The sequence below is a fragment of the Protobothrops mucrosquamatus genome, unplaced genomic scaffold, assembly GCF_001527695.2.
Source record: "Protobothrops mucrosquamatus isolate PMUCROS unplaced genomic scaffold, P.Mucros_1.0 scaffold_19, whole genome shotgun sequence".
Classification (NCBI taxonomy): Eukaryota; Metazoa; Chordata; class Lepidosauria; order Squamata; family Viperidae; genus Protobothrops; species Protobothrops mucrosquamatus.
Window position 1 is genome coordinate 1,172,988 of NW_015386095.1, and position 16,492 is coordinate 1,189,479.

The following is a 16,492-nucleotide window of genomic DNA, read 5'->3' on the forward strand; positions in this document are numbered from 1 at the left end:
CATCTTTGTACTTACAGTCACTTCAAAATGATTCGTTTGCTGAATAACCTCTTTCAAATGCCTTGCACAAAATTGAAAAAGTCTTAAGATCAGCTTGGTTCCTTTTGGGATATTTTGAAACAGGAAAATAATTCTTTTTTGTTCATATCAATAGCAATCAAGATAATGCATTAAATTAAAAATAATATTCATGCCATCAGTATGCAACAGGAAGTCATAAGTTGTGGTCATGTGATGTCATGATTGAAGACCCGTCTGATTCACTTTAACAACAGCAGCAGAACAGATGGTATAAGTCTGGTGTGGTGATGTCACGTTTCAATATACAATTGTGTTGCTTAGCAATGGAGATGCTGGTCCCAATTGTGGAGACCTATGACTGGTTTTCACATTTATGACCATTGCAGCATCCCTATGGTCACGTGATCAAAATTCAGATGCTTGACAACTGGAATGTATTTCTGTATCACCATCTGTAACCTTCCCAGCTGGCTTCCACCAAGCAAAGTCAATGGGGGAAGCAAGATTCACTTAACAACTGCAATGGTTCGCTTAACAACTCAGCAAAAAGTCATTAGATGATATTTATTTATTGGCACATGGTAGCTGGAGTGATAGTATCCTTGCCTTCTAAATAACAGAATAACAAGAGTTGGAAGAGACCTTGGAGGTCTTCTAGAGTCTAGACCAACCCCATGCTCGAGAAACCTCATACTATTTCAAAAAAAATTGTTATTCAACTCTCCAGTGTTGGAGCACCCACAACTTAGAGGCAAGTCGTTCCACTGATTAATTGTTTTAACTTTTTTTCTAACTAATTTCTTCTTAGTTCTAGGTTGGTTCTCTCCTTGATTAGTTTCCCTCCATTGCTTCTTGTCCTGCCCTCAGGTGCTTTGGAGAATAGGTTGACCCCCTCTTCTTTGTGGCAGCCCCTTAGATCTTGGAACATTGCTATCATGTCACCCCAGTCCTTCTTTTAATTAAACTAGACATACTCAATTCCTGCAACTGTTCTTCATGTTTTAGTCTCCAGCCCCCTAATCATCCTTGTTGCTCTTCTTGGCACTCTTTCTAGAAAATTAATATTTTTTTTATACTGTGGTGACCAAAACTGGGTGCAATATTCCAAGTGTGGTCTTACTAAGCATTATACTGCTAACTAACTTCACGTGATCTTGATTTTGGCATGTCAAAAATTCAGAAAATGTCTAATTGATTCCGCTGGTATGTCCCCCCTCCCCAAAAAAGAAAAGAGAAACATTTACATGTTTATTTATTTTTTTAAAAAAATAGTCTAATCATGTATGAGGCTATGTATTATATAAAAAAAAATCAAATGATTATAAAAATGAAATATGAGTAAAAAACTCATTTTCTGAGAGTCTGGAGGCCACGCAAGAGCATGGCCCTCTCTCATGACTTCCAGAGGGTCCAAAGTTGTGTGAGAGCACATCCTAGTGGTGCACGGCCTCCAGAGCTTCCAAAAATCTCATGAGACAAGGTGTGCTTTCGAGAATAGTTGTTGGATGTGATGAAAACTATAGTGATACTCAAAATGTTGTGGTGTGTCACCTTTGACACGGTGTAATAGGTTTGCCATCACTGATCTAGATGTTGCAGGGGCAGTTGGAGGACATATTTTGGACTAACACTTTAAATGGTACTACCAACCTCGATCGATTTAATGAAGCAATTATATTATTCAAACTACCAGCAACATTTAATGCATTGTAAATGTTTTAGAACAGCAGTTCTCAACCTATGGGTCGTGACCCCATTTGGGATTGATCGACCATTTCACGGGGGTCGCCAAGCAAGGCTGTCCGCCATTTTTTTCCCCTTTTCCGGCGGGTGCCTTACCTCCCTTGAGCTGGGCCAGCTGGTGGTCGGCCTGCTCCGTCTCTGCTGCTTGCCAGCTACGCCTCGGCCGGCGCAGGGGGCGGAACCACGCATGCGCGGCGCTCCCAGGCAGGGAAAGTCCTCGACTTATGACCGGTTAGGTAGTCCTCGACTTACGACCAGTTTAGTCCTCGACTTACGACCGGTTTAGTCCTCGACTTACGACCGGTTTAGTCCTCGACTTGCGACCGGTTTAGTCCTCGACTTATGACCGGTTTAGTCCTCGACTTACAACCGGTTGGGGGTCGCGGCATTAAAAAGGTTCAGAACCACTGCTTTAGAACTTTGTCAGGGCAGCCTTAAGTGTGATCAGCTTAAATTGGGAATGGCTACTTTTTGTGTTGTTGGAATACATTGTTATTCTCCAGGCAATGGATCTCCAATCATGATGAATACAAGGAAGACTACTTTGCTAGGGCTCAAAATGATCCTGTTCCCTTTATACACAGGGAAAAGCCCTGGTTCTGTGAGAGTTGTATATAGCCACAAGTATATTCTACTGTAACCATTTCTATCTCCCTCTGTCCCCAAATGGTGGAACATCTGCCACTATCACCAGATACTATAAAAACTTCAACTGTTTATTGAATCTTCAGGTTTCTTTAAGTTTCACCACTGAAGATTACTGAATCTTTAGCAACCTTTCCAGATCTTTTGCATGCTCACCTCCCTCTTCATGTATAACATCTCAAGAGATTTTAAATATAATTTTAATTACTGGAGAGGCATAAGCACTTCTTGGAAAACACAACAGATATCCTAATAGTTGTGAGTAATGTATTGTCAATTTCTACCATAGTTGGTTGCCTGTAATTTTATAACAGAAATCACATATAAAAAGTGATTAGAGGTTTAGGCAAAAATAGCAAAATGGAGTACAGGAAGAATATTCCTGTAGAATATACATTCTACTAAGCAACAATATGTTTTGGAAAAAAAGTAAAACCAGCTAGCCTTCTCCAGTCTGCTATCCTTAAGATGTGTTGGCACCATACCTTTGGACATTTCCAGCTGAACACCACAAATGTTAACCATTTTCAAATGAGTTCTAGAGCTTGTTTTCTGAAATTGCAGTGTTTACAGAAAATGTGTTGCACTTCAATTGCTGGAACAGGATATTCATGAATGTTTGTAGTAAATACATTTATCTATTTCAGTGGATACCAGCTTACATTATACTGTATGACTTCATACTTGTATATAATTTGACATTTTTGCAGAACACTTGTTAAAAAAATTAAAAAATATAAGTACAATAATATTACATATTGAAACATTACTATAGGATTAATCAACCTATACAATAATTCAGTTCCTAGAAAAATAATATCCAAGATTAAAGAGATCAGTTGAAATTAAAGATTTTATTTACAATATGATATCCATAAAACCGCCAGACTTTATTTTCAGTTCAGTACCTCTGATATTCACCGTGCCAATCATTTCATTATATCACATCCAGGAATAGCGTCAAAGGAATCCCAGAGAATTTTGGTCCTTCAATCTGCCAAAAATATCCCCAAGATTGCATCTTAAAAAGCAGCTTCAATATCCTTTTATTCCTCTGAATCTTGTTCTGTTATCCAACTTTAAGGGAGAAAAAAATAAATAAAAGTAAAAACTATTAACTTTTTAAAACTTCCTACAACAATTTTTTTTTTATTTTAGGAAGCTTATAAGAAAATATGGCAATATTAGCATATAGTCCGGATTATATTTCCTGGAAGGAAATTTCCTGGGAGGAAGCCTAAATGGGTAACTTGTTTCAAAAAATTTTACTGAGTTTAAAATAATTTAGATTAAAAGTAAATTCAACATTTTAAAAAATGCCAATAAAAGCAATATTTCCAGCAGTTATATAATAAGCACTTAAAGCTATTCAAATAGCTTTTTTGGAAGTCATGCAGGCAATTGTCTTCACATCCATGCATAATTCACTGGAACGTCTACAGTAATTTTTTTTCAGAATTTTATTTTATAGAATTAGAACACAGTCTAACTTCAAGTTCTGAGTGAGTGTTGGGATTCATAGGGTGAAATAATATTAAATCCATGTTGTCCAGGTTGGCAGGATGTAAAAAATAAATATTACTATCTTGAATCAGTCTTGTAAGCTCAGAAATAAATGCATTTTTTGTTAGAGCCCACTTGGAATATTTATGTCTTTGCTTTATCTGGGATTTCTAAAACTATTGTTGATTAAGAATGTCATACCCTGTATATTATGTGATTAATAAGCAAACCTAATAATTATGTTCCCTGCAGCTATTTTTATGTTGTTATGTTGTTTTTAAATTTTGGGCATTTCATCTTGTATTTATTTTGTTTTAACTGTTAGTTGCCCAAAATCATGTATGTGAGATTGATGACCATAAAAACTTAAATAAATAAACAAAAACTCAAGCTGAAAAACTAAGAAACGTTGCCTGTACTGATGGTTGTATATTCCATAGTGAAAGTCTGAGCACGAAGATCTTCTCTACCTGCTCAGCCACCTCCAATGTAGCAGGCCCCAGGTTCAGCAGCAGAGCCATGTTTTCAGGCTCTTCTGGAAGGCCAGGAGTATGGGGGTGGACCTTACTTCCAACAGGAGAATATTCCAGAGGTTCTTCTTCTGGACACCACCAACCAAAATTCTTTGGCAGATAGGATCCGACGTAGGCCCTTTCCACTGGAACCAGTGGCGTTGGCTAGTCTTATCAGGGTGATACGACTCCTCAGATATCCTGGTTCCATGCATAAAGGGCTTTAAAGGTTATGACCATATTTTGAATTGGATCCAGAAGCAAACAATTTTATTTACAAACAATTGAGGTTTCTCATTTTTTTCTCCTCACACAGTACTGACAAACTCCAGGGATGGGCTGAACTAACGACTTTCACTGATTTACAGAGAATAAAATTAGCAGGTTGCAATTTAGAACACATGAAAAGGTCTTGAACAAATAATCACCTTAATCTGATGAAACATACATATTTTGTCTGCTTTCTATAACTACACCCCACCTTGCAGTTTGCAGAGAAAAGGTAGTGATTTATGTAGGACAAATAAGCAAGCTCAGCAGCAGCCTTACATTTTTGCACTTTTCTCAACTTGTATTCCGAGGAGGTCCCCCTACAAACTTACCAATGACCTTTTGCATTCAAACATGGAAATCAGCAAACTTTTGCAATGTCCTTCCTTCAAGCATTGTTTGGCACTCTTCCCTTCCTGTCACAAAAGATACCCAGATAAAGGATTCAATATATTCATTTAGGCATTAGTGAAAATTTATATTATACATAATCTTTCATAATTTTTTCCAATATAAGTAAAAGTAAAGAATGATCAAAAACTAAAACTTGCTAAAAATAAAAAAAATCATTCCATGAAGAACAAAACTGTCTTCATTATACCCTTCCTCAAGATGGCTGTAGAAGGCCCACAAATAAGTTTCACAAGAACGGAGCTAAAATTGTGAAGGACTGTCCCAATAGTTTCCAGGTTTGATATGAACAAAATATGGCTGGACTTATATTTCAAAAAGCATTCTCAAGGCTTTTTCATATGGGCACTCTGTATTGGATTCATACGGAATCTAACAGTATTTATTTTGCTGTATGATAAAATATTAAAATTCTTTACTCCCATTCAGCAATAGGCAATAAATACATCTGTGTCATAATGTGCTGTCAAGCACTTATTTTACTACACACATCTATTTAAAACTCTTTTAAACATTATTTTTAACAAGAAAAATGATATAAACATTGTCATGATGCAAAGTAAAGTCTCCACCCCACTAGATATTCTGAAAGCAGTAAATCCCATGCTACTATGCACAGAGTTATTATATGCCACTTCTGCAAAAGGCAGGATTTGGCCCAATTGGTCTGTTGGTAATTGACACACCACCTTAGGTACTGCTCTAACACTGAATTAGCTCTGCCTACCATCCCAGTACCAATGGAGCCTGTGAACAAACCAATTCAGTGTTACAGCAGTACCTGAGATGTTATGTCAATTACCAACAGACCAATTGGGCTGAACTCCTGCCTTTTGCAGAAGAGGCATATAATAACTCTGTGCATAGTAACATGGGATTTACCTGTTTCAGAATAGCTAGTGGAGTGGAATTTTAAGATCATATTTATTTCCAGCAATACCTTTGATCCTCACAAAGGACCCACTGGGAACATGGAGATACTTGGGGGAGGGGGTTGTTAAAGGAAGCGGGCAGCCTTTCATAGCCAAGTTACCTGTCCGGGCTGGCTCATCTCCTTCGGAAAAGAACGCAATGTAATGTCTATATGGAGATTCTCAGTCATCCAGATCATGGTTGTCCCAAAGATGCTTTTTCAAAAGGCAACTGGACTCTCCAGTAGCCTTTTGAAAAAGCACCTTTGGGACAACGAGATGCAAGAGAGCCTTTTTCTACCCTCCGCCCCATCTCCTCGGCCGCCCCGCCGTCGAGGGGCTTGCTAAGCGACGCCTCGAGCTCCATCTTCCCGCAGCCTTCGCTACCTCGATCACGCAGGGACACTCCAGCAGGCAGGACTTCAGATCCTCGCGTATCCCGGAGCACGCCCGCCTGTCCTCCTCTTTCCCTTCGTAGTATTTCGGCATCGAGACGTCCACGGAGTCACCACGGCTCCGCAACTTCCTCAGCTGCAAGAACTGCGCTTCCCGAGGGCTACCGTCTTCGCTCACTCTTCACCTATTCCTGGAGTTACGAAAAGTCTAGAAAAGGCATCTTGCTTCTGTGAGGAATTTCGTTTTCAATGGGAAGCTATGCTTAACGTGCTTTTCCCGCTCCCGCAGGCGAGACAACAGTCCGTAGACTTAGGTGGAAGAAGTCAGTAATTACATGTGTTATTTGATAGGACTTTATTTATACTGTTGAGGGAAAAGTCTTCATCATGGTTCAATCCAAGCAGGGAATATTGTTTACTTAAAAAGTGAACAGTGAGATGGACATAAATGCATGTTTTAAATAAAAATACAATGGTGAGTCGGTTTAACATTGGAGAATCAGCATAAAAAACTAGCAGTATCTCTCTATAGTATTTAGAAACAAATTAAAAATAAACTTGCAACGTAACCCACTATAAAATATTCCTGTTCAATGACTGAACTGAGAGATCCTTCTACACTTTTTAAAAGTCCGTGTACGTCATCAGCCTCCGCTTAAAGACTACTGTCAGCCTGTGCTTCTTGCGTACGCATGCGCTTTGGCACTTTTAGGCTGGAAGTCACGGAAGTCAGCAACTTAGGGGCTGTGAGTGGTGGGGGGCGGCAATCGAGCAGAATTTGCAGGTTGGGGGTGTTTTCTTCTTGGGTGCGTCTTTAATCCTCCCCCCGGCACAGCGACCAGACGAGAAGAGGCGGGGTTGGCAGTCACCGCTCGCGTAAGGTGAAAGCGGTTGGAACATTCGGGGGGTTCTGGAACGGTGGGAATCCTAACAGAGCCACGCCCCCTTTTCTCCCTTCTCCGCCCCGAACCGCCGTCTGCAAGTGGGTGCCCCGGCCTTTGGTCCGTGTTTTCCTGCCTTAAAAGGTACCTGCGGCCTTTCCCCACTTTCTCCCTTCCCACTACTCTCTCCGCCGTCCTCTGGCTTGCCGAGCTAGTATAAACTAAGGAATTTACGACGGCTTGTCACATAATTTTCATCTAACTGAAGTGCCCGAATCCAGGGAATCAAACAGACGAATACCATCAATATCATATCCTCCAGGGATATTTCGATGGCATTCCCGATTTTGTCCATTGGTTGTTTCCTACTTCCCCTGTTCCCTTCAATTTGTCAAGCATCACCACAGACAAAACATTGCTTTAAGAATTGTGGTTTTTTTTCATTGCAGAATATAGCAGCTTATTTTATTCTATAAGCTTTTCTAAATCTGTCATTGTTTTCCTTTCTAGGATTAATATTCTCTTTATTTCTTCAACAAACTGACCCTCTTTCTTTATTCTTGAACCCAAAGCCACTTGTATCTTTTCTTTTTTGGATATTTAGGAATATTTTTTGCTTCTATTTTCAGAATGCCTCTGTCTCTTCCTATAGGATCTTGGGTTCTCCTTTAATAAGTTAAGTGTAATGTATGTTTTATGTGTTGATTTTATGCTCTGATTGTATCCTGCAGAACAAATATTACTGGCTTGCCTCTGCTCTTTAATTTTCTGAATTTAATCTGTATGTTTTGTACTTTGTTCCACAGTCTGTTGCTGGCATTATCCTGACTGTTGAGATTTAACTTAGATTAGCTAAATTTATTAGCTATGTCCATATAGTTTCCTTGATTTTGGGGTTTCTTTTCTAGGAACTTCTTTCATTGGCTAATTCCTGTTGTGGATTACTTTTATCTTCATACTTTCCCTTCAGACTTCAGCAGCAAAGATAATCTTACTGGGAGGAGGATAGTCTTACTGGAATTTTGTGCTTACATTATTCTGAGGATCAGTGGAATTATTGTGGATATGTAGGCAACATTCTTGGAAGACACAACCTGCTCTCCTTTATTGCACGCTTAGCCTTCCCTCAGAAAAACAACCTTGCAAACATGCACAGATAGTCCTCGACTTACAACAGTTCATTTATTGACCATAATTACAGCGGCACTGAAAAAAATGAGCTATGACCATTTTCACATGACTTTGCAGTATCCCAATGATCAAAATTCAGATGGGCAACTGACTCAAGTTTATGACAGTTGGCGTGTTCCAGGGTCAGGTGATCACCTTTTGTGACCTTCTGACAAGCTAAGTCAATGGGGAAGCCAGATAAACTTAACAACCATAGTAGTAATAATAATAATAATAATAAAGAAAGGTAGTAAAATGGAGAAATCTCACTTAACAAATGTCTCGCTTAGCGACAAATTTTGAGGCTCAAAGTCAAAAATAACAAAAAAAGTTTCAACATGTAAAAAACAAGAAAAAAAGTTAAGGAAATGATTGGTCCATTAGTGGAAGAAAGTGGCAAGAAGGTGACAAGCAACAGGGAGAAAGCAGAACTAAACTCATTTTTTGCATGCGTATTTATACAAAAGGAAAAAACAGTCCAACCTATCAAAAACAGTACCGTAAAAAACAGATTAGAAACACAAGTTAAGATAGGCAAGAAAATGGTAAGTGAGTACCTATCCACCCTAGATGAGTTCAAAGCACCAGGACCAGTTGGACTACACCCCAAGATTCTGAAGGACCTGGCAGATGTGATCTCAGAACCACTGAACTATATCTTCCAAAGATCCTGGAACACTGGGGAACTATCAGAGGACTGGAAAAGAGCTGGTGTAGTTCCCATCTTCAAAAAAGGAAAAAAATGGATCCAGGAAATTACAGACCTATCAGCTTAACCTCAATACCTGGGAAGATTCTGGAAAAGATAAGCAACGAATCACCTAGAGGCAAATAAAGGCATTACCAAAAGCCAACATGGGTTGTCAAAAACAGATCATGCCAGACAAATCTTATACAATTCTTTGACCAGGTGACAAAATTAGTGGACCAGAGGAATGCTGTGGATATAACTACAACCTATTACTTGATAAGATAGAAAAATGTGGGTTAGACAGCATCACCACCAGATGGATCCGTAGCTGGCTGACCGGCCGTACTCAGCGTGTGGTCCTCAATGGAACTGCATCTACATGGAGAGAAGTGTGTAATGGGGTGCCCCAGGGCTCTGTTCTGGGCTCACTGCTCTTCAACATCTTCATCAATGATTTGGACGAGGGGATAGATGGGGAACTCATCGAATTTGCAGATGACACCAAGCTGGCAGGAATAGCCAACACTCCAGAAGACAGGCTTAAGATACAGAAAGATCTTGACAGACTTGAACATTGGGCGCTATCTAACAAAATGAAATTTAATACTGAAAAAAGTAAGGTTCTACCTTTAGGCAAGAAAAACCAAATGCACAGGTATAGTATAGATGGTACCTTGCTCAATAGTAGCAACTGTGAGAGGGATCTTGGAGTCCTAGTGGACAATCACTTAAATATGAGCCAACAGTGTGCCGCAGCTGCCAAAAAAAGCCAACACAGTGCTAGGCTGCATTAACAGAGGGATAGAATCAAGATCACGTGAAGTGTTAATACCACTTTACAGTGCCTTGGTAAGGCCATACGTGGATTACTGCATCCAGTTTTGGTCACCATAATGTAAAAAAGATGTTGAGACTCTAGAACACAGGTGTCAAACTCGCAACATCACGTGACGTGTCGCAATGTATTGCGACTTTTTTCCCATTGCTGGCAATGAGGTGGGTGCGGTTTTGGCATGACGCATCTGGCCCGTGGGCCGTCAGTTTGACATTCCTGCTCTAGAAAGAGTACAGAGAAGAGCAACAAAGATGATCAGGGGACTGGAGGCTAAAACATATAAGGAACGGTTTCTGGAATTGGGTATATCTAGTTTAATGAAGAGAAGGACGAGGGGTGACATGATAGCAGTATTTCAATATCTCAGGGGTTGCCACAAAGAAGAGGGAGTCAACCTATTCTCCAAAGCACCTGAAGGCAGGACAAGAAGCAGCAGATGGAAACTAACCAAAGAGAGAAGCAACCAAGAACTAAGGAGAAATTCTCTGACAGTTAGAACAATTAATCAGTGGAACAACCTGCCTCCAGAAGCAGTGAATGCTCCAACACTGGAAGTCTTTAAGAAGAGATTGGACAGCCATTTGTCTGAAACGATATAGGGTTTCCTGCCTGAGCAGAGGGTTGGACTAGATGACCTCCAAGATCCCTTCCAACTTTATTATTATTATAATTGTGGTTGTATGTGGATACATACAAATACTACCTATATTTATTTTCTGCAACTGGCTTTTCATTCCCTTTACAGTATTGATTTACTTTCATTTCTGTTATTCCACAGTTATGTTTGCTGAATGATTTTCTTGTTCCTAAAACTTCTCTAGCCATTTGAGATTTACTACCTTGGATTGAAAGGTATAAAAGCTCAGTTGTTGCCTGTTTTTGTTAAAGATAGTGTAAGAACATTAGTTCTTTGCTGTCATTTTCTGCAGTCTCCTAGTATACTTCATACATGCAATATAGTCCTGCCTAAGTCTACTATGCAGGAAAGAAAAATAATTTACAGATATATTATTTTCCATTTGTACAACTCAATGTATCTTATGAATTAGTAAAGCTTTGGATCATTTACAGGTGTTTCAAAGTCAGTATATATTTTGTCCTAATTTGGCCTGTGCGAGAAGATAATGCATGGTCTGAACTATACCAACCATAAAGAGGAGTTTGCAGAAACCTGAGGCTCATGCATGTAGCTGTGGTTTGTTATGGTACCTGAATTAATTTTTGGCTGGTGGGGAGTGGCGATGAGAGAGAAAAATCACTGCCAGTGATTTATTGTTGCTTTCTCTGCTTGGTCAATATTTTGGAATGGCAAATCCTGCAACACTTGCTATATATATCTTGAAATTCTTGCAAATTTCTTGGAAGCACGCTTTTTTTTTTAGCATTATCCTCACCAAAAATCTTAAATAGACAAATCTTTTTCATACCTATTTATGTACTGAGTCCTTTATACTGAATCACATTATTGCCAGAGCGAGAGCATCATATAAAATGATGATCTTAGCTAAGGTATTAATATTAACCTCTCTGCTCATTCAAGAATAGTGATGCCAAATGGATGAAGTGGCACATTTCCCCATAATTTTGTGACTTTTTCATTTAGAATCTTTTGAGAAATATTTTTTTGCAATTGTATCTAGTATGTTAACACTTTGAGTATACTTAACAGATAGTGTAAGGATTGACTTTCTACTATTATGTTTAATAACAGGATCTAATACATGCTTATATAAAACAGAGCAAGGATTTACTAGCTAGAAGTGGGAGGAAGTCTTTTATAATTTCAACATGGAAGCTGGTGCCTGCTTTGAAGTTTTAGCTCAAATATACTTCTTTTTAAAAATTGTGGCTGTTTTTCCCCTCTTTAGCAAGATGTTGCCTACCACATCAATTAATCCCCGAGATCAGGGCAATGGATCTTTAAATACTAGAGCATCAGCAAGACACACAGCTGGGGCAAAGCGCTATAAATACTTGAGGAGACTCCTTCATTTTCGTCACATGGACTTTGAGTTCGCTGTGTGGCAGATGTTGTATCTATTCACTTCACCACAGAAGGTGTACAGAAATTTTCAGTATAGGAAACAAACAAAAGACCAATGGGCCAGAGATGACCCTGCTTTCCTTGTGTTGCTGAGTATCTGGCTGTGTGGTGAGTAGCTGAGAATTTATCTACTTGAAATTAGTGTTTCTAGCTTGGTGCTCTTAAGTATTGGTAGTAATGAGACCTCAGTAACAGTAACCAATTTGGTCTAATGGTTAAGGCATCAGACTAAAAGCCAGGAGACTGAGTCTTAGGCATGAAAGCTGGTTGGGTGATTTTGGGCCAGTCACTGTCTTTCTTGCCTCACAGAGTTCTTGTGGGGAAAATAGGAGGAGAAAAGAGTATTGTGTGTGTTTGCAACCCTGAGTTATTTATAAAAATAATAAAGGTAGGATATAAATAAAATAAATATTGGTGTTTTATAGTGCTCAACCAGAGTAAACCATTACAAAATTGAGAGCTAGAAGTACCTTGCCTGTACATTCCCAGAGACTTTGAACACCTGTTGGTAGAGTCAGATTCATAATATTTGTGAAGGGACTTCAAATTTTATTTAAACTCCAGGAACACCAATATCCAGTAATTCTCTGTTGGTAAGCAGCCTAATGCCGAGCCATTTCATCCCTAGTCTTAAAAAAATACACCATTATCTATAACTTATTTCATCAACTTAGAAACATTTAAGTAGAAAAACACTACCAAAGTACTCTTATGTCTGTGTGTCTTAGTTTTTAGACTAGCAGTATTGACAACATAAACACAATATAAAATATGTGCTTGGAAAGATGAAACTATATAAGCAATTAACTTTATTGGAGATGGAGGCATATTACTGAATGAGTATTCTCTAAGCAGTATTATGTTTGGGAAGCACATGGCTATTCAAAGTTAGAGCATCTAGTATACCTTGAATTAATCATATATGTCACCGCTGTTCATCTTCCTTCTGCAGTATCCACTATAGGATTTGGCTTTGTGTTAGGCTTGGGATTTGTTGAAATGATAAAGCTGCTGCTGTGGGTCGTGTTTATAGATTGTGTAGGAGTTGGCCTTCTCATTGCAACTTTAATGTGGTAAGTCTCTTTAAAATAATCTTAAAATTCAGATTTCTGAATTTATATATTGCAAGTTCCAAACAGAATTTAAAATTAATAGCGTATTCATGTATCAGCTCAAGATTTGGTTAAAAGGAAAGTGTAGAATATTTTGAACAATGGATCATAAATGATGTTCACATATTGGATTTACTTTCTGGAGAAGGTCATACAAAATTAAAATTAATGCTGAGTTCACTTGTTACCAGTACTCAACATTTATGTATGCAGTAGACTTTATGGAAACCATCTGGAGTAGAAAATGACTAGAAAATATGCTTAGGATTCTCTGGCATATAATAGGCACAAACTGTATTACAGAGAGAGGAGGGTGGAAAAATAAATTTCCTTACTGAAGTATATATTTGTATTTTTAATATTCTGCTAAGGAATCAAAACTATTCTTTTGCTTTTATAATATTCCTTAAAAGAACTTGCAAGATTTATTTTGGATTTCTAGATCAAAAATACATTTGGATTTGAAAGTACTACAAAACACGAGAGTACTACACACATTGAAAAAGAGTTATCTGAAGAATTATTTCATGCTATATTGAATTAATAAAGTATTGCACAATTTAATACATAGGTTTTGAATTTCCCCCCCAAAGGTTTATCTCCAATAAATTTTTGCTAAAGCATCAGAACAGGGACTATGATGTAGAGTGGGGATATGCCTTTGATGTTCATTTGAATGCTTTCTACCCACTTCTTGTTATTCTGCATTTTATCCAGTTGTTTTTCATTCACTGTAAGTATTTTTTTAAATTGAAGCACTTTTATTGTCTTGCTTTCTTTTATGCCATATACTGAGACTGAGTTATCTCTTGCAGATGTAATTTTATCAGCATCATCTCTTGGCTATTTTGTTGGAAATACTTTCTGGCTGGTTGCAATTAGTTATTACATCTATGTGACATTTCTGGGGTACAGTGGTAAGTAATGGTAAAGCTTTCAGCAAGAAATTGGTATTGCAGATGAGAAGGAACAGTTTTATTGACACTAAACAAGTGTGCATAAATGTTCTGTTATGATTTGTCAAACAGCCATTATTACAGGCTAAGTTGCTAAGTGTCCAACATGCGGTTATGTAACTGCCAGGGAGGAAGTGGTCTTCAGAACTGGATTAGAAGTACCTTAGGTGGGGAGGCCATTGTAACTTTGAATGCTCATTAAGCAACCAGTCATAAGTCAAGGACTATCTGTAATCACAGAGAAACTCCAAAGTCTTTACTTTTGCTCCTTAGCATAAAACCTCCATAGTTGTCTTGTAATACCCTCCCCTTGGGTATAATAAATTACTTATGTGAGCCCCCAGAGTGCAAACTCTGCCGTTTCCTTCAGTGGTTTTTGTTTCAAGAAGATTCATATTTCTAAGAATTAGCAGTTGCTTTGGGGATGTGTTTTTAGCGAAAGTGCACTAGCTTTCTCGCACACAAGAGGGAGTGCTTCCTGCTCTTTCTTATCATTGAGACAAAGAGTCGCAGTCTTGGTTTCTACTGAAGCTCTGCTCCCTTTCAGCACTGCCATTCCTGAAGAACACGGTGGTCCTTCTGTATCCATTTGCACTTCTCATTTTGCTGTACGTGGTCTCCTTAGCCATTGGATGGAACTTTACAAAAGCACTTTGCGTTTTCTACACATATAGAGTGAAATAAACTGGTCTCCAATAAATGACACGTTGTACAAATGTCAAACCTGGTGAAATGAAGGTACTCTTGTATATTCCTGTAAATAACTTATTCCCCACTGTAGATCAGTGTATACAAAATGTTTGGGTTTTTTTAAAGTACTAACAGCCTTCTGACAATAAGCCTTCTATATCCCTCCTTTGTGGAAGAGTTGTATATTTCTGTAATAAAGATTCTTTTTAAAAATCAAGTTTGCTTTTAAGAAGATTTCTTCATACACTTTTATAATTATTAATTTAAGTCATTCAATAAGATATTACAAAATTCAAGTTTAGACAAGTTTTGGTATAGGGCAGTGATGGCAAACCTTTTAGAGAACGAGTGCCCAATCTGCAACCCAAAATCCACTTATTTATTGTTGGGTGCCAGGTGGGCGTGGCCCACTGGGTGGGCATGTCTGTGGTGGTCATGGCAGATTGGGTGGGTGTGGCCAAGGTGGGCATGGTCACCTCAATGTTGCTCGGGAGGGATGCCTGTGGGGGTGGGCAGGGTTGGGGGAGATCCAGACGGTCTCTGGCAGTGGGGCGGTAGGCAGGAGACTCGTCCTACGGGGTGAGGTGAGGCAGGGTGGGGATGCCATTGCCATGGGGCAAGGCAAGGGCCGGGCCGGTTGCTGCCTGACACCATCGGGCCCCGCACACAGAGGCCAGCAAGTGCATGGTGGCCAACGGTGTCCGTCAGCAGCCACAGCCTGCCAGCCCCTCGACCGGCAAACTCTGGGGCTCCACAGCCCGCCACTAGCAGTTCAAAGAAGCCACCTCTGAGCTGGATGGCCAGCCGACAGCTGAGAAGGCGATGCAGTGGGTTGTGCCCGGGAAAAGGAGAGCATGCAAGACCAGGAAGGATGGGACGGGAGGGAGGGAGGGAAACCAGCCATGCCGGGATGCATCCAGCCATGTGGGACCTTGGCGAGTTAGCAGGAGGCTGGTTGAAGAGAGACGGTTGCCATCTCCCGGGCATGGCGCACGTGCCCATAGAGAAGGCTCCGAGTGCCGCCTCTGGCACGTGTGCCATAGGTTCGCCACTACTGGTATAGGGACTGATTTTATTTTATTTATAAATACCTAGTGTGTTTTAAAGACAATATTTCTCTGTAGTTAGGTTACTCCAGGAAAGTAAAAAAAAAATTCATCTCATAAATGCATGAGAATGGAGAAAGATGCACCCCACTTCAGGAGGCAAGATAAAAAAAATAGTGAGGATGGTGGTTTTTAAAATTTTTCTAAAATATTCTTTGTAAGAAAGAAGATATTAGCAAGACTAAAAATTCTATTCCAGACTCATGGATGTTTGGTGCTGGTTAAAGGTGCTGGCCTAGAAATTAGGAGACCGAATTCTAGGTTCCCTAGGGCATGAAAGCCAGCTGGGTGACTTTGGGCCAGTCCTTCTCCCTCAACCCACTCACCACACAGGGTGCTTGTTGTGGGGGAAATAGGAGGCAGCAGTATTAGGTATGTTTGCCACCCCCCCAAAAAAGTGGGTAAAAACATAATGTTTCATGTGAATCTGTTGGCTTCAAAGAAACTGTGCTCTACAGTTACCCATTTCAAATAATTATTAAAAACATGGTTTGTTAGCATTAGGTAGTAGCTGTCATTTAAGGTGGGAAACAACCAACCCACTTTGTGGTCATGTACTCTGGAAAATAGTCTAACCATTCTTGTGTTAGTCTGGC

The 16,492-nt window shown here is 39.4% G+C and overlaps 2 protein-coding genes across 5 annotated transcripts; one reads left to right on the plus strand and one right to left on the minus strand.

Annotated features, from left to right (window-relative positions):
- Positions 1–3,244: 3,244 nt before the first annotated feature.
- Positions 3,245–6,600, minus strand: LOC107301523 (cytochrome c oxidase assembly factor 5). The gene is made up of 3 exons (XM_015830761.1): positions 6,404–6,600; positions 5,027–5,110; positions 3,245–3,486 (listed from the first exon to the last, which is right to left on the minus strand). The coding sequence occupies exons 1-3, from the start codon at positions 6,503–6,505 to the stop codon at positions 3,445–3,447; spliced, it is 228 nt and encodes a 75-aa protein (XP_015686247.1). The 5' UTR covers positions 6,506–6,600; the 3' UTR covers positions 3,245–3,444.
- Positions 6,601–7,111: 511 nt separating this feature from the next.
- On the plus strand, positions 7,112–14,991 carry UNC50 (unc-50 inner nuclear membrane RNA binding protein). Of its 4 annotated transcripts, none has more exons than XM_015830857.1 (7): positions 7,112–7,436; positions 10,767–10,840; positions 11,857–12,140; positions 12,985–13,105; positions 13,738–13,877; positions 13,960–14,061; positions 14,648–14,991. In XM_015830857.1, the coding sequence occupies exons 3-7, from the start codon at positions 11,861–11,863 to the stop codon at positions 14,782–14,784; spliced, it is 780 nt and encodes a 259-aa protein (XP_015686343.1). In that variant the 5' UTR covers positions 7,112–7,436; positions 10,767–10,840; positions 11,857–11,860; the 3' UTR covers positions 14,785–14,991. The 4 variants fall into 4 exon arrangements, with proteins under 4 accessions (XP_015686343.1, XP_015686407.1, XP_015686474.1 ...); XM_015830921.1 differs by having other exon boundaries at positions 7,112–7,292; XM_015830988.1 differs by having other exon boundaries at positions 7,112–7,287.
- Positions 14,992–16,492: the final 1,501 nt, after the last annotated feature.

Coding starts and splice junctions, on each gene's coding strand:
- LOC107301523 (XM_015830761.1), bottom strand. CDS start 6,505: ATGCCGAAATACTACGAAGGGAAAGAGGAGGACAGGCGGGCGTGCTCC. Junction 5,111..6,403: donor AGTGTCCCTGCGTGATCGAG/GTAGCGAAGGCT, acceptor CTTTTGTGACAG/GAAGGGAAGAGTGCCAAACA. Junction 3,487..5,026: donor TTGAATGCAAAAGGTCATTG/GTAAGTTTGTAG, acceptor TCTCCCTTAAAG/TTGGATAACAGAACAAGATT.
- UNC50 (XM_015830857.1), top strand. CDS start 11,861: ATGTTGCCTACCACATCAATTAATCCCCGAGATCAGGGCAATGGATCT. Junction 12,141..12,984: donor GCTGAGTATCTGGCTGTGTG/GTGAGTAGCTGA, acceptor TTCCTTCTGCAG/TATCCACTATAGGATTTGGC. Junction 14,062..14,647: donor GACATTTCTGGGGTACAGTG/GTAAGTAATGGT, acceptor GCTCCCTTTCAG/CACTGCCATTCCTGAAGAAC.